General features: G+C 41.3%; 1 protein-coding gene across 11 annotated transcripts in view; it reads right to left on the minus strand.

The window, feature by feature from the left end:
• Positions 1-3,851: 3,851 nt before the first annotated feature.
• The window catches only part of YEATS2 (YEATS domain containing 2), a 108,456-nt gene continuing 89,483 nt past the window's right edge, over positions 3,852-22,824 (minus strand). For 8 of the 11 annotated variants that reach the window (XM_072640338.1, XM_072640343.1, XM_072640342.1 and 5 more), the window contains 7 exons: positions 21,673-21,746; positions 19,499-19,578; positions 18,937-19,138; positions 15,747-15,973; positions 14,903-14,977; positions 14,276-14,349; positions 11,657-13,673 (listed from right to left, as the gene is read on the minus strand). In XM_072640338.1, coding sequence (XP_072496439.1) covers positions 13,565-13,673; positions 14,276-14,349; positions 14,903-14,977; positions 15,747-15,973; positions 18,937-19,138; positions 19,499-19,578; positions 21,673-21,746 — 841 coding nt within the window. In that variant the 3' untranslated portion in view covers positions 11,657-13,564. Of the gene's footprint in view, positions 7,641-11,656; positions 13,674-14,275; positions 14,350-14,902; positions 14,978-15,746; positions 15,974-18,936; positions 19,139-19,498; positions 19,579-21,672; positions 21,747-22,824 lie in introns of those variants that run through there. The other 3 variants (XM_072640344.1, XM_072640345.1, XM_072640346.1) reach the window with 3 other exon arrangements.

Consider the following 22,824-nt stretch of genomic DNA (forward strand, 5'->3'; position numbering starts at 1 on the left):
TCTTTTATATCTAGATTTATTTTCTTTTTTGATACTGGGTTATTTAAGATCTCCTGGTAGTATGGCCATTTATTTTTATACTTTTGAAGGTCTTTCTGTTTCTTTTGTGTTCTCAGTTTTGTTAACATGTAACTGTGCTTAATGTGTTCTGATTATTGTTTATTCAGTTTTGTTGTGATATCACCTTGCCCATTTTCTATTTACCAATTTGATTTTCTGCTTTCTTTTTAAATCGAATTAGCTGTTTATCAATTTTATTAGTATTTTCAAAGAATCAGGTTTCAGTTTTATGATTTCTATGTTTTATTTCCATGTTATCTATTTCTTATCTAATTTTTAATGTTCCTTCACTACTTATTTTAGGTTTAATTGTTGGTCTTCTAATTTTCAAAAATGTATAGCCAGTTCATTAATTCTTCTTTTCTATTTTGTTAATGTATGCTTGTAAGGATGTGATTTTCCCTGAGGACTACTTTAGCTGCATCTTACAAATACTAGTATGTTGTTTCATCATTTAAATATTCTTTTACAAGGTAGTTATTTCTATGATTTGTTCTTCAACCCCTTCATTATTTAGGATTTAATGTTAAGTTTCTACTTGGGTCTGCATCCTTTACTTGTGGGATCTGCACCAATTATTATTTTTATTGCATGATCTATAAAGGATATATTAACTATTTCTACCTTATTACATTTGTTTGTAATATCTCTGTGCCTTAATTTGTCAATTTTTATAAAAATTCCATGTAGTACTGAGAAACATATATTTTTGTAGTCCAATTTAGAAGTCCGTTAGTTTCTCCAAACATTTGTTCAGTTCCATATTTTTCTTTATCATTCTGTTCCAAAACTGAGAAAAGGATATTGAAGTCTCCTATCATTATTGTGTTACTGTCTATAATTGTACTGTCTTCTTGCAGGTCATGTTCTCTTTATGAATTTGGATGCTAAGACACTGGAAGATAAAGGTTATTATTGATTTTCTTTCCACTACGGCTTTCAGCACAATGTAGTGTCCTTATTATCCCTAGTAAATTTTCTAAATATTTGTTTTTGCTTTGTCAACTTGAGTGCACCTTTTTTGGATTCACTTGATACATAGTCAATTTTTTTCTATTCCCTCAGTTTTACTTTGTGCATGTCTTTTTAAAAAATGTTTCTTGCAGACTGTAGGGTTTTGTTTCCTTATCCAATCTGTTACTTTTTCATTTTATTGGATTTTTAAATCCATTTACATTTACAGTTGTTAGGTTTATATTTTCCTCTATCTGTCTTGAACATTGGTTGGGGAGGTGGGGTGTTTCCAAGCTTCCCCCACCCCCTTTTCTGCAATAAACCTAGTGTTCCTTCAGTTAGTTTACCTTAATCTTTTTTACAGTAGCCCTATTCCCACTGACTTTTTTCCCCTCATCTGTGATCCTCTCCTCTCATTTGTTACCCTTTTCCCATTGAAATTTTATTAGTTCCTTCTTTTCTCTTGCATTTATCTGGTCATATCATTCTTTACCCTTTTTCTTCTTGACTCCATTTGGGGTTTTCTTGGCAAAGATACTGAAGTGGTTTGCCATTTTCTTCTCCAGCTAATTTTACAGATGAGGAACTGAGGAAATCAGTTACATGACTTACCCAGGGTCACCCAGCTAGTGTCTGAGGCTAGATTTGAACTCAGGAAGATGAGTCTTCCTGACTCAAGGCCCAACATTCTTTTCACTGCAACACCTACCTGCCCAGTCCTCCTGGTTAGTCAAGTAGATTTCCTCTTCCTTTCCTCTTCTCCAATTAGTCCTGAGTGTATTTTAAATTTCATTTTTTTTGCATCCCTTCAAAAAAAAAGATTCCTTCTTCATTATTCTATCTGATTATTCTCTGACTTATGACCCTATAATTATTTTTTTTCTCTCTATTCCTCATAATCAAAGTTTTCAAAGTATCCATTCTAGGATCTTCTCTCGAGGCAGTTTCTGCCACTGCCTTGTAGACTGTCCAATGTATTGCCTTTTTCATATCTGCCTCATTCCTGGAACAATGCCTATTATTGTAAGCATCAAAGAGGACATTGCTCTATTGTTGTTGTGTTCGTCCATTTTCAAAGAGGACCATGACATCAGAGAAATGATGACACTTGCACTTGACTTCCTAAGCGTCAGAGGACATTGCTCTATGATAAAGCCATAAAGGGAGGCCCCACAACATCTTTAAGTATGCAGTCAACTATTGATCTATGCCTGGTTATCTTTTTTCCTCATTTGCCTTAAAAATCTATCTCCCCTCACCCCAGACTATACCCTCCTGCTTTCTCAGTTGCTCTCCTTACCCTCGAGTTCCAACTCCCCCTTCTGAGGTAGGATGACCAGACTTTTCAAGTACCCCTGGACCACTCCCAGTGCAAGGACCCTATCTCCCTTCACAGATCATTTCTCTTCAAACAGGATCATTCATCAGTGGATTCCCCCTCCTACCACCAAAAAAGGTCTCCTTTCTTCTTTTCAATACCCTCCTCCTTGCCCTCTCCTGCAGGCTTTTCTTATGGAGACCACAAGGGTCACTTTCCCTCATTGCTAGCCCTTGATTTGAACCGGGGACATCACACATTGCCCTTTGTTCCCTTCTCCCCTTTCAAGTTGTAATATATTCCTGAAAAAAAAAAAGATCGACCTACAAGGAAGGTGTCAACTGGTTTTGCTTATAATGCCCCAGGCTTCCCTTTTTACTGTTACTTTCACCAGATCTCTATCTTCACCCTTGTCTTCTTGTGTAAATTTAGGAAGACATCTCATTGGTCTCTGTTATTGCCCTGATGCTACTGCTGTCCTTAGCTGCTGCTTTTATTCACTTCTCTTGCATTTGTTGTTTGAGGTATTCAAGAAGCAAATAATTTCTTCAAGATGGTTTTCTTTCCAAAATGTTTCAAATACTCCATTTTTTTTTCATTCATGGTTGAGCTCATATTTGCAGTGTAAGTCATCATGAATTGCATCCTGGGCTGCACTGCTCTTCAGAACACATTATTCCCCTCCATCCTATATTTTCTGGTGGGTACAGAATAGAATAAACTTGTATTTCTTTTCTTGAACTTCTTTTCCTTTGTATTTTAAAGTTTTTCTCCTGATCACTTGCAGAATGTGCTACTTCTGAAAGGAATCGTTAAATTTGACCACTCTGTGTCTTAAGAGTCTACAAGCTTGGATTTTTTTAAACTGGAGGTGATCTTTAAATTCTTTCAATTAGTATTTTTTCCCCCATGTTCTATTCTGAAGAGTTGCCTTCTGTTATTTCCTGCATTATGGTGTTGAGATTTTTGGGTCCTGTCTTGTTCTAGGAGACTTTAAGTTGTCTCTATACTTCTTATCTTCATGATCAGTATGTTTTGGTTGCACAGTGAGCCTATCTTCTTTTAATGCTATTGTTTTTGCTTCTCCTAGAGAGTCCTTCACTTTTTGACATTCCCAGTCTATTTTTTTCTTTTCTTTGGCGAGACTTGCCAGTGCAGATGTTTTCCTTTTCTGCCCATTATTTTTGCTGTGCAAGTCATAAATTCTGCTTTCATATTCTTCCTTTTTCTTTTGTACCCAGGAACAGCATGCTCTGGTTTCATATTCACCTCAAAAATCAGTCTTTTCCTCATCAAATGTAACATTTTCCTTTGTTTTACTATATACATAGATGCCTGAACTCATTTGCTGGACCTGGAGACCATATTTCTTTCTACTGTTAATGACTTTCTTGTTGATTTATCTGTTTATGTTGAACTTTCTTCTTCCTAAGATTCTTGGTAATATAGGTCTCCTCCCCCCCCCCCCCACCCCCGCCACCTTTTATTTGCCCCTAGTCATTTTCTTAAGCCTCTGAACTTCTTGATCTCCTAATGGTTGTTTCCTTGAGGGCTAAGTCTCCAAATGTCTCAGATCCCACCCACACCTAGCAATTCATGTTTCACCACCTTAGGTTTTTGACCCAAGTGACTTTTGGGTGGGTAGATAGAACTGGCTCTAGCAGGATGCTGAGTACTTTCCTCCAGGTTTAGTTGAAGTGCCACATCACACACACACACACACACACACACACACACACACACAGAGTCCTGCTCCATTCCCTCTGTTCCTCAGTTCTCTGACCTGACACCACCAGAACTGCTACACTGATGCTATGGGTTAATTTGTGTAGTTTGGGCCTCTGAGGCTCAAGAAGGAGGGGAAGAAGTGGTATGTGGTGCTGAGTTATATTTTGAGCCACTACATGTCCTGCAGCTTTCCATGTTTGTAGCTCTCTTGTAGAGACCACTTGTAGCAAAGAAAGAATGGTGCCCTCTGGTCCTGTGGCCCTTAGGAAGTTTCTGTAGTTTGGACTTCTGCACAGACTCACTGGATTATCTGTCCTGTCAGATTTCCACAGCCTGAAGTTAGGATTTCAACAGCACTGAAGGAGGAAACTGGGATGTGGGGTTTTCTTGTGAGCCAGTGAGAGATGGCCAGTGCAGACTTGATGTTAGTGGCATATGTGGGATGGATGCTGAATGAGATCAGTGTAGATGTCAGTACACGTTTTTTGGAATCTTCTTTTGGATTCTGGGTGTTCTAAGCCATGGATAACATGCATACTCTTTGGAGAGGTCTGAGATATCAAGGGCATCAGAGAAATGTATCTAGTCTGGCATCTTACCACGACATGGAAGTCCTCTTGACACCTGTTGATGCCTCTCCTAAGATATGGTGACCCACACTAAGCACAGTATTCTAGACGTGACAACAATTATTATCACTGGATCTAAAAGCTGTCTTTCAATGCATTTGTATTTTTGGCTGCCATACTTTTGGCTCAGGTTTAGTTCACTAAAGTTCTGAAATCTTATCTCCAGAAACTACTATCCAGTCACATTATCCTTATTTGGTGAAGGTGACTTTTAGAAGGGAAATGTTATCTTTTACTTCACCTAGTCCCTTATGCTAGACTGTCAATCTTTTTAGATACAAACTGGGCTCTTAACTCTTGGTATTTGTGCCAATTAGTATGCCAATGATGCTTTCCTCTAGGTCACTACCAACTCTCCTCCCCAAGGGCATTTCACTGAAGAGCCTTCTCCAAGTTCACACCAAACCATTAATGTGTGTAACAGAATGGAAAGAGCACTGAATCTAAAGTCAGAGGACTTGGTTGGGTTCAAATCTTGCCTCTTGACACTTACCTCTGTGACCTTAAGTTAACAACTTCCTTGGGCCTCATTTTTCTCAATTATAAAACAAGAGGGTAGGATTAGAGGGCCCCTGAGGTCCTTACCTGCTCTAAATCTATAATTCTACACTTTGGCTCTGTCAATTAGTTTCAAATCTAGCTAACCAGATATCTAGCTAGATGTTATCTAGCTAATCTAGCTCATCATTTTTCATTTTATCCAGAAGAAAAGCATGAAAGATTTTTGCCAAATGTACTGCTGAAATTTAAATACATAACATCTACAGCATTCTTTTGGCTTACCTGCATTTATCCCATTAAATGACGTTAGCCTGACATAATCTATTCTGGATGAAGTGATGCTGGTTCCATTTCTAAGCACTTACAAATCATCCCCTTAAAATGTTCTGGAAACTGACCAAAAAAGAGAAATCAAGTCCACCATTTTATGGTTTGTAGACTCCACTTACTAAAAACTGGGCACTGGTTGCCCTTCTCTAGTCCTATAGCTTCTTTGCCCTTCAAGATTTTTTAATGACCACCAATGAATGGCTCAGCAATGGCATTTGCCAAATGTAGTTCATATGGGTTTGGCAAACTTAATGCACCGAGGGTGTCAAGGTGCCATTTTCTCATTTTCATCATCTTAGGTTTCTACTCCTTCATTGTTTTTGTTCTTTATTTCCCAGTCCAATGATCATAATCCTTGGAAGAGACAACTTTGAAGAGGTGAGTGGTTTAGCCTTCTCACCAGCATCCTCACCATCCCAAGCAGCTAACCTGTCCCTTCCTTTGATTCTCTTTCTGCCTTTAACAGATTTTTTTATTTTAAATCCATATTGCCATCTTTAAAATTCCAACATCAGCCCCAGCGCACTCTGGACTTAATTATTACTGACAAAATTCTCTGAGGACCATGCTACAATTTTGTAGCCTTGCTTTAATTTTGTGCATATCTTTAAAAAATATCCACTTTTAAGTCCTTGATATTCATTTATCAGAATCCTTAAGTAGTCTGAGGGAATTTCATTTTCCCCTTCTCAATGGAATAATTTGAATGTTTTCAGAATTTCATCTTTAAAGGCTTCCTATTCCCTTGGGATATATTCCACTTCAAAAATATTAGAGTACAGGAGGTTATTTTTTTTCTCTAAACACTTGGCAATATGCCCAAATGACGGACAGCTTTGCTCTTCTGCTCTACCATGAAATATATACGAGGTCATTTGATGTCAAGATTTCTTTTGTCTCTCTTCTGGCAATGCTTCCTTTCTTGTTGGCCAGAAGCTCCAAATAAGTTTGTTATCCTTCCTTCCTTCTCTAGTTCAATATCTTCCAAAATAATTTTCTTAAAGTACAAGTTAGTCTATATCAATCTCTGGCTCAAAAACCATCAGGGCCTGGTTAGACCAACTACTTTTAAGACATCAACACATTGGCCTGGCATTTAATTACTCCACAGCCATAACCATCATGTCTTTCCAGCTCTATTTCATGTTTTCTTGGATGTGCTTTCAAAATCAAAAGATTTTTTTACTGATATATTTTACCAGCACCTATATTTCTCCCTGTATTTGCTCCCTTCCAGGGAGCTATTCCATATATGAATTTTAAAAAGAGGGAAAAAACCCCCAGCAAATCCAACCAACATTTTGAGGTTTGATGTTCTATGCAATATTCCACACAAATAATATAGCTCATATGTGGATCTCCAACTCTGCAAAGGAACGGGATATGGATCTTTCCCTATCTCTACCTTTTGCCTCATTTATTAGCTGTTTAACTGCATGCAAATCACAAATCTCTAAGTCTCAGTAATAATACAAAGTTGGAGAATCAGTCAAGAAAGAATGTATGTGAAACTGTGCAAACCTAAAACCAAACTGTATTTGCTAGTATTGGTGCTCTTTTCCTATTCAAATGATCTTGAATTCATTATTTGTGTACCTGTTATATTACAGAATTTCAGAATTCAAAGAGGTCTCTGTCACCAAGTCCAACCCAAACACAAAAAGGATCCTTCTGCAATATATCTGAAAAACACGGGGTCTACCAACCTTTGCTTGATGGCTTCAAGTGATGGGGAACCTGTTAAGACAGATTTTTTACTTTTGGATAGCTCTAATCATCAGGAAATTTCTTCTTTTATAAAGTCCAATTTTGCTTGCTTGCAACTTCTATCCACTGCTCCTTTACTGTCCCTTCACTTTGTTCAATGAGTGAAGCAGCTGTTTCATTTTTGTCTTTGTAATTCCAGCCTTAGCACGATGTCTGGCATGTAGGAGGCCCTTACTATGGGCTGAAGAGATCTCTAAACTGATGGATCTTTATTAATTTTATATGTCATATATGTATGTGTGCGTGTATATACATCTGTACTTGTATCTGTCTCACACATTCGAATACAAGCTCCCTGAGAGTAGTGATTATTTCATTCTTGGTACTTGCATCCGCAGTGTGTAGCACATTACCTACGACACAGAAGGTACATAATACATATTTGTTAGTGGACTGATTCCTTAGCAATATCCTAGGTCCTCCAGGGGGCTACAAAGATATCCAAGACTTGGCCTTGGCCTCAAGGCGTTTACAATCCAAAAGGGAAGATAAAATACATCCACAAATGTCTTTCAATGTATTGAGTGGTAATCATACAATAATTCTAGTTCCTAACAATTCCCTTGGGTCAGTCTCATATATTACATGTTTCTCACAATTGTAACTGTATTTTTTAAACCAAAGATCAGGACACATGTGATAGAGAGAATATTTCTTTGGCAAAGTTTTTCTTTTTTTTTTTTTATTTAACTTTTAACTTTTCACAAAATTTTGGGTTACAAATTTTCTCCCCTTTTATCCCCTTCCCCCCCAAACCCAAGCATTCTAATTGCCCCTGTGACCAATCTGCTCTCCCCTCTATCCTCCCTCCCTGCCCTTGTCTCCGTCTTCTCTTTTGTCCTGTAGGGCCAGATAGCTTTCTTGACCCCTTAACCTGTATTTCTTATTTCCCAGTGGTAAGAACATTACATTTGATCCTAACACTTTGAGTTCCAACATCTTTAGCTCCCTCCCTCTCCACCCCTTCCCCTTGGAAGACAAGCAATTCAATATAGGCCAAATCTGTGTAGTTTTGCAAATGATTTCCATACTAGTTGTATTGTATAGGACTAACTATATTTCCCTCCATCCTATCCTGTCCCCCATTACTTCTATTCTCTTATGATCCTTTCCCTCCCCATGAGTGTCGACCTCGTATTGCATTCTCCTCCCCATGCCCTCCCCTCTATCCTCCCCCCTACCCTGCTTGTGCCCCTGTCCCCCACTCTCCTGTATTATGAGATAGGTTTTCCTATCAAAATGAGTGTGCATTTTATTCTTTCCTTTGGTGGAATGTGATGAGAGTAGACCTCATGTTTTTTTCTTGCCTCCCCTCTTTATCCCTCCACTAATAAGTCTTTTGCTTGCCTCTTTTATGAGAGATAATTTGCCCCATTCAACTTCTCCCTTTCTCCTCCCAATATTTCTCTCTCACTGCTTGATTTCATTTTTTTTTTTTAAGATATGATCCCATCCTCTTCAATTCACTCTGTGCACTCTGTCTCTATGTATGTGTGCATGTGTGCATGTGTGTGTGTGTGTGTGTGTACTCCCACCCAGTACCCAGATACTGAAATGTTTCAAGAGTTACAAATATTGTCTTTCCATGTAGGAATGTAAACAGTTCAACTTTAGTAAGTCCCTTATGACTTCTCTTTGCTGTTCACCTTTTCATGGTTCTCTTCATTCTTGTGTTAGAAAGTCAAATTTTCTTTTCAGCTCTGGTCTTTTCATCAAGAAAATTTGAAAATCCTCTATTTCATTGAAAGACCATTTTTTCTCCTGAAGTATTATACTCAGTTTTGCTAGGTAGGTGATTCTTGGTTTTAGTCCTAGTTCCTTTGACTTCTGGAATATCCTATTCCATGCCCTTCGATCCCTTAATGTAGAGGGTGCTAGATCTCGTGTTATCCTGATTGTATTTCCACAATACTTGAATTGTTTCTTTCTAGCTGCTTGCAATATTTTCTCTTTCACCTGGGAATTCTGGAATTTGGCCACAATGCTCCTAGGAGTTTCTCTTTTTGGATCTCTTTCATGCGGTGTTCTGCAGATTCCTTGAATATTTATTTTGCCCTCTGGTTCTAGAATCTCAGGGCAGTTTTCCTTGATCATTTCATGGAAGATGATGTCTAGGCTCTTCTTTTGATCATGGTTTTCAGGTAGTCCCAGAATTTTTACATTGTCTCTCCTGAATCTATTTTCCAGGTCAGTTGTTTTTCCAATAAGATATTTCACATTATCTTCCATTTTTCGAATCTTCACGCTATGTTCTGTGATATCTGTCTTTCTCATAAAGTCCTTAGCGTCCATCTGTGCCATTCCAGTTTTGAAAGATCTATTTTCTTCAGTGAGCTTTTGAATCTCCTTTTCCATTTGGCTAATTCTGCTTTTGAAAGCATTCTTCTCCTCACTGGCCTTTTGAACCTGTTTTGCCAATTGAGTTAGGCTAGTTTTCAAGGTGTTAATTTCTTCAACATTTTTTTGGTTCTCCTTTAGCAGGGAGCTGATCTGCTTTTCATGCTTCTCTTTCATCCCTCTCATTTCTCTTCCCAGTTTTTCCTCCACCTCTCTAACTTGATTTTCAAAATTCTTTTTGAGCTCTTCCATGGCCTGAGCCCATTGGGTGGGCTGGGACACAGAATCCTTGATTTCTGTGTCTTTGCCTGATGGTAAGCATTGTTCTTCCTCGTTAGAAAGGAAGGGAGGAAGTGTCTTTTCTCCGAGAAAGTACCCTTCAATAGTTTTATTTCTTTTCCCTTTTCTGGGCATTCTCCCCCCAGCCAGTGGCTTGACCTCTGAATATTCTCCTCACACCCACCTTGCCTCCTGGTCCTCCCAGCCAGCGTTTGGGGACTGAGATTCAAATGCTGCTTCCCGCCTTAGGGCTTTTGGCAGGGGCAGGGCTGCTATTCAGTGTGAGAATTAAGTTCAGATGGTCAGGTCGGGGCAGGGCCGCCTCTCAGGCTCTGTTCCCTCAGGGGGCTTATGCACAGACCTTCCACAATGGATCCAGCCTCCCGCCTGCTTGGGGAGCCCCTGTCTGCAGCCGCCTCTCAGCTTCTATCTCCCGGGGGGGCCCGAGCCATGGGGGTACCCCACTCGCCTCTTGACCCGCCAAAGAGACTCTCACTGACCCTCGTCACCTGGGGGGGGGGGGGGGGGGGGGGGGGCTTGTGCCGTCACTGGAGATCCCGTCCCTGAAGCCTGCTCGGATCCGTACTTCTTGGTGTCGCGGCCGCCACAGGTCTGGGCTGGGCTCTGCGTCAGCGCAACAGATCTTTTGCAAGAGGTTTGCAGGTCCCTCTGTGGGTGGAGGGACCCGCGTGGCCGCTGGAGATCCCGTCCCTGAAGCCCGCTCGAATCTTTTCCTCTTGGTGCCGCGGCCGCGGCAGGGCTGCACTCAGCTCCCAGTCCCGGCGCCCAGTCTGCAGCGCGAAGGACCCCCCGCGAGAGGTTTGCAGGTCTCTCCGGAACAGAAATCTCCCTCGCTCCAATATTCTGTGGCCTCTGGGTGCAGAATTCACGGTGAGTTGGTCCCCTCTAGCCGTTCTGTGGGTTGTGGGTTCGGAGCTATGTGTATGTGCGTCTTTCTACTCCGCCATCTTGGCCTTGCAAAGTTTTTCTGAAAACATTTTCTCTGCCTAAAGGCAGGACTGCTCTGGAAAACACTGGACCTACAGATATGTGTGGTCAGCACACCTTTAGCTCCTGTAGAAGAATTACATGGTTCCACGCAAACGCTATGGTATCAATCACATCCTAACAAATTACACCCAAACGCTGCTAAGGATCTTTTCCCCAGAGCTGGGTTCTCCTTCTATGTTGTGACTTCCCAAGGTGAGTAAGAAGACCCTCTTGTGAAGACAACAAGCCTGGTCACTCTCTGGAACCTCAATGAGGCTCAGTGGAGTTACTCCTCGCCCTTCGATCCCTCTGCTGAATTCTGACAACAGATAAAATTTGTGGGGGAAAAACCCTTTTACTTTCCAATTATTTATTTTTAAAGCACAATCCTTTTTGCCAGTTTAGTTTTCTAGTGAAGGAAAACTTCTCAAAAGTGAATACTTACAAAGAAGTTTTCTCTCTCTGACATATTTGTTTTGCAAGATTTTTTTTTAAACTGGGTCATTTCTGGCAAAAAAAAAGTTGGAAAAGCTTGCTTCAGGCATATGTTTGTTTTTCTTCCCAGATTCTCTTGCAAAATGTCTCAAAAGGGGACTTCAGTGTTTCAGTCACTAGAGTTATTCTCTTATGAACTTAAATTACATTTAAAAAAAGGTTATTGTGATAGGAAATGGAAAACCACTATAGTAAAGCTATTTGGACCTGTCTCTTTAAAAAAATGCCAACAGGACTGTACTTTGGAGTCAAATAAGCCCATCACAACTACTAAAAGAAAATTTATTGTAGCCACGTATATTACACCAGTTATGTTACACATTATCATACAAATACATTGGGAAAGTCTTAACACATAAAGAGATCTATTAATATTTAATATTTCCTTTGCTGCTAAGTTGTTTATTTATATTCTCCCACTCACAGTGAAAGAGCTTGCTTTCCTCTGGGTCAGCCATGGACCAACTGCATCCTTTTCCCCCAGATCTTAGATTTTAAAGATTCTAGAGAAAACTTCCTTTTGAATCCAAATATATGCCAGCTATTCTCAAATGCTTTGGGGACTCATTTAACTGTTAAAATATTCTGAGTCTCTGCAAGTTAAATGACTGGTATTTTGTGTTCTGAGCATGCCATGCACTGTACCAAACAGCTTTCTTCTCTTTCCCAGACTGCTGGATCACAGGTTTCAGCAAGACTGTTATGATCAAATGGGTCCCTGGGACATACCTCACCTTCCCTTGACTCAAAACACTTAGCCTGGGTTCATGAAAACTTGGACAGGGCTGTTTGGATAAAGTCTTACTTCTGACTACAAAAGATGTCAAGGGCTCTGAGTTTTCCTCCAGGGTCTATATTGACCAGTTCCTATTGATGATAGTTGGATGCTTCTCTGTTCTGCATCACAGATGGACTGTGGGATGAAACCAACTGATTCTGATGTCTTCCACGTGCCCTGGGCATCAGGCCAGGGCTGCTGCTAAATAAAAGCTCTTCCCTGTCTGCTTGTCTTCCTTAGGCTTTGCTCTTTTCATCATCTATGTGTTTTGATGCCTCTACTTAGAGGTGAGGAATGTTCTCTGTCTTACTCCATTGGACAAACACATGCAGATATGTCTCTGTATTGTTTCTTTTTTTCTGGGAAGTAGATCTGCCTGAATAGGTCTGAGAGCTCATCTACTCAAAGATTCCTAAGGACAGAGGGAGACTGTAACGTCTACTTCAGTCTCCCATCCAATGCAAGAACCCTTTCTATTTGACCTTCATTCGGAGTTTTCCCCCAAAATAAACAATTTTCAAGCAAACCCATCAGCACTCACTACACTGTAGACAGCTGCTTGTAAATGAGGTGTACATGGCAAAGGAGAGAGCCCATGGCTGCATGCAAGGGAGCCAGCTGATCAACCTACACATGATGATCCAAAGTCACTTCTGCCTGTTCCTCATGTCCGAGACTTTTGGCTGCTGTTAATTCCCAAACAATTAAGTGCATGACTGGAATGAACACGTTTCTTATCACCCAGTATCAAGCCTAGTACATGCCCTGGGGTCTTCTTAGAGAGGGTAGCTTGGGCAATACTCTTCTGCCTCATAAGAAAAAAACTCTGTATGAGGCCACATCATGGGTAGCCAGCAGCACTTCTCTCCAGGTGTTCTATTTTTTCCCACAGATCTGATTGCTGTAGTTAATCACATCAGTTTAGGGTCCAAATAAGCACTTGGGGAGGTCCTAGCAGAGCAGCTGTCTCTCCACAACAAGGCAGGTCAATACTGCCACTGACCTCTCCACCACTGCTTTCCATGTGTCACTTTTGGGACAATTCTTCTTCCAAGACAACAGGGGGAAGCTGCCAGTAACCCCAGAGTCCACTGGTGGTACTGAGTGTGCAACCAGACCTGGTGCACGGTCTTCCCCAGAAACGCCGCACAAACCTTGGAGGCTCCCACAGAAGTGTGGTGGAAAATAAATCAAAGCTGTCTTAAAATCATCGGATACGCTTCCACCCATCCCAGCTTTGGGTCTCTCTTACTCTGGAGTCTTAAGATCGACCAATTAAATTCGAGTGGAAAGTTTGTTCCTCCACTCACTACTTTACTTAATGACTTGTGCTGAGGTCAGCTCACATGCCTCGGCTGAATCTTCACATCCTTCTACTTTTCCGGGGGCATCTCCAGTTTACTGCTCCTTGCTTAATACTCCCATATGTTTGTTAGTGAGAAAATCAAGGAAGGGAATATTGCAAATTGCCTGGTGAATATTCATCACTGTGATTTCTCTTGGAGTCCTGTGCCAAATAAATAAGAGGACGTTATGAGGAAACTCATGACCTGAATCAATGAATTTCTCAGTGGAGAAATGTCATCAGCCCATGTCCTCCACACAAAAGGGTTGCGATGACGAAGAAGTCAATGCTACTACAATAACTGCAGGAAAAGCCCCAGCAATATTTGGAGACTCAGATGGGGAGCCCTGGAGATTCACAGCCACCCTCCCTCTCCAGTGCAGATCTGTTCTACACAGTCACCAGAGGAGAAAGAAGCTCTCAAAGCTGCCTAGCTGTGAGCAAGAGGCTCTCTCTGCCCTGTCTGGGGCCCGCTGAGTCTTATTTATTGATCCTCACGTGACTGAGGGGGATGAAGTCCTCTGAAAGAGGACTAGGAAGTGCGATCAGACCCCAAATGGCCATTTCTCCAGCCACATACTGCAAGCACAGATGGGGGCCTGTGTGTGCCCCTTAACCTTAAGTGGCTGCTTAGAACAGAAACCCTTTCATGGTAGCATGCAGGTGTTTTCTAGTCCAGTGAACTCTAGACCATGACATCCCAACATCCCATGTTGCTTCTATTTCCATGTCTGACAACACTGACAAAGATCACAAGGTCTCACCTGCTGTGAGATGCTGTCTGGTACCCAATGGCCAGAGCCTGTCTCAGGATGTCACTCACTAGTTGCTCAGTTGCCTGTAACAGAAGAATCTGTTATTTGTCATCCTGACCACCACCTGTGGGAATACAGGGCTTTGTGCTAACCCCTCCTCCAGAACCTCTGGAACAACTAAAGTCTAATCATAAAGTTATCAAAGGTCTGAATTTTGGATCAACAAAATGCAATAATTTCATGACTCTTGAAAATGATAAAGCAGGATGATTTTTTGGCAAATTAGCAATTTTCTCAAAAAAATTTATGTTTGATTATATATAATATATATGTGTATGTGTGTGTGTATAAAAGACTTTTTTAAAAAAACATTTCAAACATTAGTATCACTAAGCTTTTGTGGTGCCCCAATCTTAGCTAATCTATGATTTACCATTATCTAAAAAGCAAAAGAACACACACATTATACCCTCAAACGGATGGGAACCCCTCCCACAGACACCATCCTGTCTGCCACGTACACCCAAAGGACACTAATTGAGGAAAACTGGGAGACAGAACAAAAGAGGGCAGGGACTGCCCTGTCCTGTGGCCCAGTGAATTTCCTCAGTCCCTTTCAGGCCACTGGCTGCCCACCTTTAGAATCATATCTTCAACAACAGATGCATATGTGTTCTTGTGAAGTTCAACAGGCTGGAGGGTGATTCCAATCTGAGAAGAGAGAGAAGGAAAAAATCTTATCCATTCCACATAAACAATGTTTTCATTCCAAACGAAACACAGTGAAGTAGAGGGAATCCTTTAAGAGTACTTCAATTAAAATCAATGGGAAAAGTAATACAGAAAATCATGGGGATTTTCCCATAAGTTTCAGTGTAATCTAGGGCAGGTTAAAGTTTGGCTTTTCCTACTTTTGGTTTCCTGGCCACCACCTGAAACTTGGGATGCCTCCCTGGAACCCACCCTGGGCTCTGATGGGTAAGCTTTTGCCTATTTGACTCAGAACAAAGTCTTCATCTCACTTTCCAGCAACAAATTATGGCCTGGGCATGGCCCCCTCTTTCAGGTCCCTTCCAAGTGTTGTCTTCCTTCTTTGGAAAGTGAGCTCCTTGAAGGCAGACTTGGCACAGAGGCCAGCACAGAAAGTGCTTACTAATGCTCTCTCTACCTTTAAAATCTGATATCTTTCATGGAAGAAATAAGCCTTTAGTCAGACAGTGGCTTTGGACCCTGTGGAAGCCCTGAAATCCAAGTCAGGGGCGCCTCAATGGCCAAGTGCGAGAGAGTCAATTCTGACCCTTGTACTTTTCTGAAATCTCTGCACTTTGGGTCCTCGGGCATGGGGAGAAGCTCAGTGCTGCTTCTCTTCCAGGTAGGTAACTTAAAGAAGGAGACATGGCAGTCTGTGCACAACAAGCACACAAAGAATCGATCCCACAGGAGAGGAAGCATCCCCTCTGCTCGTCACTCGCTCTTCTACCTTTTGGGCCGTGTCGCTGACAAACTCGGATGCAGGCGTCGTTTCCACATAGAACTTTACTCCTCCTCGCTTCTCCTCTCTTTCTCTCTTGATGTTTGCTTTGAGAGGCTCCGTGACACTGAGAACGTCCACCTCCTCATCATTCTCTGGCTCTCTTTTCTGACACCGCTGGAGGTCTTCCAGTTTTCGGCAGAGATCATCAGCGGTGGTGAAGGATGAGGGACACTCTAAATGAGAAATCAGGAGTCTTACGATAGAGCAATAACATAAAAGTTTCTTTGATGTATTCATTTCCAATCCTCTAAAAGCTAAGAAAGTAGTGGGCAAGGGCCAAAGGAATTTAGGAAGCATGGACTAGGAGGGCTGAGCTAGAATATCTCTCTGGTCCCTCCTAGTTTTGAATTAATGCTATGAATTTGAGAGGCAGACAAGTACCTACACTCCTCTATGAAGTACAGGGCAACATTCTTTGCTCAAATGGATTATATACAATTCAGGACTAGGTTGCCAATAATGTGGCCAAAAAATTTCAAATGCCATTAGTTTTCCTATACTGACTAACAGAAAGCCTTAAAATTAATCATGGAGCTGGAAAGGCATATGGAGATCCAATCCTCTAATTATACATAGAAGAAAATTAAGAACAGATAGACTGGATGACTTGTCCCAAGTTTTGTCTACTGAGAACCAGCTCGGAGAGCTTTGGCTGTAGTACAACGCAAAAATCAACCAAATATATTGTATTTACTCTGTGTTAGACACTATGGAGGCTGTAAAGAAGTATAACATATGGCCTATAACTTTAAGAGACTTATTAATCATTATGACTGGGAAGACTGCTACATGTAAAAAAAAGATAAAACAAAGCAGTACATTACAGGGATTAAGCGGTAGAAACAACGACAAATGGCAGAGACAATGTACAGCACAGCATCTGAAAGGAGGAAAAGGATTTTATGGATTCAAGTGATCCAAAAAGGTTTTGGAGAGAAGGCAGGGATTAAACCAAGTCTTGAGGGATAGGCAGGAAAGATGGGAAGGGGGGGGGGGGGAATCTTTCAATGAGAAGAAGCAGTATGGAAAAAACAAAAAAGGGAAAAGAATGTAGCATGTTTGGAAGCATTTCTATGGGGAAGTGAGAGATCCAACCAGGAAGCCAAGCAGAGGACAGACAGGTGGTGGTGAGCTCTGAACACCAGCACAGACTTGAATTCTGCAGTCCACGTGTCAAACACTGAGGCCTTCTGAGCAGGGATAATTATGAAAGTGAAACTTCAGCAAAATTGCCTGATGGTGACATGCAAGATGAACCAAATGGAGGCAAGAGACAAGTCATGGACTTGTAATCTGGAATCCAGGGTTTTTGATGGCTGTGATGATGAGAACAAAGGATGGGGGATATGGGAAAGACACCTTCTTTGTTAGGAACTGGGTACTACACATGAAGGTGGAGGGAAAAGGAAGAGTCAAAGACAGTTTGGAAGGAGAGAGTTAGTTGGGAGCTCAGCAGGGCAATGAGTAATGATGCTACATCTGAATGGAAAGGATTAGAAAGCAATGGGAATTGTGGTTGGCTCTCCCCTCCACCCACTCTAGTCACTGTGTCTAAAGTCAGTTCTACCCTGCCAGGTTCCAGCCTCTGTCACACTTCCCAGACATCTCCAGCCATGCTGAGAGGTTCCTTCCCACTTCCCTCTCTCCTGTCTTCTCCCACTAGAATGTAAATCATTTGAGGGCTGAGGCCAGTTTAATGTCCCTGGTGCTTAGTCAGCACAGTGCCTGGCACATATTAAGGGCTTAATATATGCTTTATCAAGTTACCTTGTGGAAGTTCAGGGTTGAACACAGAATCACAAAGAGAGATGGAAGTGAGACCATGGAGATATGACATGACAGAAAAAACAATACACATTTACACAGTTCTTTGAAGGGGAGAAATAATATATGAGGGCAGACTGCTGAGCCTTGCGAGGACAAAACAGGCCTCCTCTTAGCCCAATATCCTTGGCCTCAGTAATTCATTCCCAAAGACCAGATATTAAGGCACAGAAGGTGTTCAATCTCCACTGCTTGGTGAAGGGCAGCACTGCATTACACAGGACAGGTCACGCCATACTACCTTCATTTCTTTTTTCTGACAGGATAATTGGGCTCATAGATTAAAGTTGTAGACAAAATACACTTAGTTTTCAGCAAAGCGTATGACAAAGTTTCTCCCTACTTTCCCTGTGGAGGAGATGGAGAGAAGGGTTAGATGCTAGTATGGTTAGCTGGATTTGGAACTAGTTGGATGACTGGCTTACAAATGCACTCCTGAATTGATGAATGTCAACCTAGGTCAAGGTCTTTAAGCAGCAAGCCCCGGGGACCTGTGCTTAGCTCTGTATACACTGTTCAACATTTTCATCAGTGACCTGGAAGAAAGTAGAAATGGCACTGTTTGTCAAAATGGGCAGAGGACCAGATACTTTCGAGATGTCCCAAACTCTGGACAAAAGAACTGAATCCAAACAAGGTATTAGAATGATGGATCAGAGGAAACCAAATCAGATGAAATTTAAGCAGGACAAAATACAAAATTCTATAACTGGGTTAAAAAATCCAGTTTCTGTGAAAAAGATCTACAGGTTTTCGAGACTGCATGTGACATCCAAGTTAAATAAGTAATTGTTCATCTTGATTGTGGAGAATTACAAGAGAAGGAGGAAACAGTCCTGCTGCTGTCCTCTGCTCTGGTCAAGTCACAAAGAGAATACTGTTCACTTCTGGGATTATGCTTGGGGAAAGAGAAGCTAGAGGCTGTCCAAAAGAAAGCAGGTAAGGACGGTAAGACAACTAGAGAACATGTCACCAAGACCAGTTGAAGGGAGCTTCATCGAGAAGAGAAGAATTAGGGAGAATCACAGAAACTCTTTAAGTATCTGAATGGCCATCACATGGTGGAAGAAGGAGCATTGCTCTTCTTGGGGTCCAAAGGGCAGAGTTCAGAAAAATGGGTGGAAGATGTGGAGAGGGAAGACTTCTAAACAATTAAAGCTGTCCAAAAGTGGAAGCAACTGCTCTGGAAAGAGGGTGCTCCCTCACAAGGGAGGGAGGACCTCTTGTTGGGGATGTGGTCAGAAGACAGAAAAGGAATCCCTTGCTCCTCCTGATGTAGAAATGACACAGCTTCCCTTCACTAGCTGCTTACCTGGCTCACTGTCTATCTGCGTCAGTACGTCCTCGATGGAATCACCATCATTTCTCAAGCTCTCTGGGTCTGGTGGAGTGTAACCATGGCAACGACACCAATGGACAATGTGCTTGGTTTTGAGGGGTGTCACATTGTGAAACCTGGGATTCTTCTCCAGAATTTCTTGTAAGACTTTTCTCATTGTCATTGCTCGTTGCCACTAGGGGAAAAAAGATGGAATTTATATTCTCTAATTCATAAACATAAGAAGACATGAAAATTCTAAAATGACAATTATGTTTCCGCCATTTTGGGATGGGGAAATTAGATACCCTAATTCCATGTTAGAAGTGAACCATCTAAGAGGCCTTTCCAAATGAGATTTTTTTTTTTGCATAAGGGAAAAACATAATTTCATAAAACGCTCTAACCAAAGTACTGTGTAAAGAACCTCATTCTTAGCTCCAAAGAGGCAAGGTTTAGGCCAGCAGGTTGGCAGCCAGAGCATGAAGGAGTTGCTACCTTTTCTCTCCAAATGGTTTTTTTGTTACACCCTGGTGATAGACAAAGACAGGATTACCTCTGCTGCCCTCCGCTTCCCAATGTTCCAACTATAATACTGCTCCACAGAACTTGCACAGAAACAATGGGCATCTTCACCTAGAAAGCACACCGCCAGCAAAGTCTGAATTAAGTTTGGTTAAGACTCAAGGCAAGTTATCGATATCACTATCATTGGGAATGGATGTGCTTGAAAAAAGCACAATATGGAAAAATTGTGCTAAGTGCAAAGGATTCGGAGGAAAACATTTGTATTTTAAAATCATATTGTTAGTAATAATACATAAGCTGTATAATAAAAGTATCAAAGAAAAAAGAAAAGTGGCTGTGCAGAACTGAGAAGCACATTTTTGTGTGTTATATGTTCTTGAAGACAGAAGTGCTCTGGCTGATGTTTAAAGTTCAGAATTCAAAACTGGGGGAAAAATAATAGTGGCCAGACAGTCAAGAAAAAATGCAGGGAAGAGAACAGAAGTATTCAAAGGGAGATGCAGAAAAGCAAGACAGCTATGAAACTAACATGGAGAATTTATTGTGTTTTAAAAAATAAGCTGGAGGCAAGAGAGTCCCCATTCACATACATTCTTACGTTTGTCATCTATGGAAATGTCCATGTCCATTGGTGTTTTTTAAGTTCCCAATAACAAAAAGCAAAAATTTTAAAGAAAAAAAAATATGCAAGCCAAATATGAGTAGCTGAAGCCTGCTTCTGAGTCCCCTGGAACCACTTTGCTCAATGCCACAATGAGCAGCTTGGCATGGCCAGCACATAGCTGCTGGGATAAGGCAGGCACCAACATTTACCTGCCCGCCCCTGGAGAACTGACTTTTGTTTAGCTGAGGAAGGAAATCTATACAAATAAAGATATTTGAAACAAGCAAAGATGGAGTTTGAATTTGGTGACCTCTGAGCTGGGCCCTGAGAATGTCAGTGCGAGGAATACAGTTCAAGGTCTTAGTTCAGTAAGAGTCCTTCTGGACAGGAGGAAAAGAGGACAGGAGCTGATGTCAGGAACAAGATGGCAGATTCAGTGTGTGCCTTTGACAAGAGACTGAGAGAGCTATGTGCTTTCAAGAAAGGAATGGGAGAGCTCCTGCCTTGCTCCTCTGCCTCCGGTCCAGCTCTGCTCATGATGTTCTAAACCTGCGGCCAGATTCATCTACATCACGCACTGTTCTCATCATCACTCTTATCTATGCTCTTCTATTCCCCACTGAGTGAAGCTCCAATGCCCTACCAGCTTCCAACGCCTTCCACAATCTAGCCTGAACCTCTCTTCCCAGCTTTGTATCATGGGATATTGTGCAACCAAACTGGAGACTGCTGTCAAACACACACTCCACTTTCTTGTCTTTAATCATCCCTGATGTACCTCCCCTTCCATCTCACCTTCAACATTCATCATCAAAGTCACCTCTCACAGAATGTCTTTCCTGATCTTGCCACATGAAAGCAACCTCTCCCTTTTATGACATCAGGACTCTCAATGGCATTATCATATATTTGCCACATTCTAAATGGCACAAGATTTATCTGCATACATGTTTCGTCATCACTGATAGGCCCTGACACACCCGTTAATCTTTGCATCCTTCCAGAATCAAGCACAACATAAGTGTTGGCTGAATGACCTGGACCTATCAAATCACTGTTGTTGAGTGCAGGTAACTCTTCGGGTGGCCTGCCTCCCAAGCTAGGCCACACTTTTGAATGACTAAGGCGTCTGACACCAAGACAGGATTCTGCTTGGGTTGTACATTATAAATGTAATATATAACCAAACACAAATAAACACTAACATCAAACACTTACAACTTTTCCAAATAATGAGCACAGAATCCCTTATTGCCATATTTTTCTTTTGCTTCCGGTTTTCTCTTGACAACCTTTCATGTCAAAGATTAGATGACAGGAAGAAAACAATACTGTTGATAGATTTCAAAACTGGACCACAACAATAAATGTAGATTCTATTTTCCCAGATCAGTGACACTAAAACACAACAACCAAACAATACAAAACCAGCTAGTGGTAAAAGAAACCATTCATTCTAAACACAACTTTTACCTGACTAAATTAGAAAAACAAGACAAAAGAAAAACCCAGTATTGTTCATTTAAATGACAATGACTGTACTTAGTACAGAGTCCAAAGGAAAACAAAACTGTATCTTTTCAGTGTTGTTTACTTACCCTTTTTAGTGATTAATGGGATCTTCTTTACTATTGCTGTTAGAAGCTGTTGGGTATTTTCTAAATGTTCTATGCTACAAGGGATTAAAAAAAAATAAAAGCAATAAATACTAGCTTTAAGCCTCATTAGACCTAAGACTTTTTTTCCCTGGTAAATTATAGGAACAAGGGGGAAAACATCCCCTTGTCAAATCTTGGGGTTCCTGTACTTTGCCAAGTGTTAGGAGTTCTAGGCATAACAAAGACTTGAGCCTCCTCACAATTTCACCTGGTCTTGAGTTTCCACTGCAGAGCCAGGGAATAGTTAGTGCTGAATAGTTGTCATGTTGGGCCTAGATGGTATACAGGCCTGGAACATGCATTATCTCAGGGTGCTTGAGTTTCTAAACCAATGACCACGATTCCTGTAGCACTCAGTGGTTTACAAAGTTCTTTACACATGTGGTCCCACTGAATTCTCATCACAGCCCAGGAAGGTGGATGGACATGGTAAGTAAGGCCCTCGTTCTCTCCATTCAGAGTCAATACACAGTTATTCAGCCTTTCTACCTTCCTAACATAGTGCGATCTGCAGGGGGAGAGGAATTTCTAATTCTTAATAGGTATTCCTATTAGGCATGGTAAAGCACATTTAAGAGGTCATTCTTAACCACATAAATAGAGAAAACAGATACTACTAAACAACTGAAAGTGAATGCTGCAACATTACAGAGAAGAAGACTGGCCCCAAAGTCAACTCAAGGTGGTGGTTTTACATCTGAAAAGGATAAATATTTAATAGCTTGTGGTGCCTAAGAAGTAGGGGCAACAGGCTGACACAGACACAGACATCTCAGTGCCACTAGGCTTCTCGTTCTGGAGCTACCCAGAGCCCACTACAGACAGGACTGGGCAAGCAACTCTACTCTAGAAAATTCAGAGTGCATAGGCTCTGGGGCTGAAAGAGACTTTGGAGAGCCTCTAGACCAACTCTCCCCACACCCATTTTACAGAGGAGAAAGCTGGGGCTCAGAGACGTCAAACACAGTGTAACAAACACAGTGGCAGGATGAAGTCCTAGAAGGTCATCAGGTACCTGGGTGGAAGCATGAATTAAGGGCCAATCTTGAAAATAAATGAATGGTAATGAGATAATGTATACAAATGCTTTGT

Source organism: Notamacropus eugenii, chromosome 2, assembly GCF_028372415.1.
Source record: "Notamacropus eugenii isolate mMacEug1 chromosome 2, mMacEug1.pri_v2, whole genome shotgun sequence".
In the NCBI taxonomy this organism is placed as follows: domain Eukaryota; kingdom Metazoa; phylum Chordata; class Mammalia; order Diprotodontia; family Macropodidae; genus Notamacropus; species Notamacropus eugenii.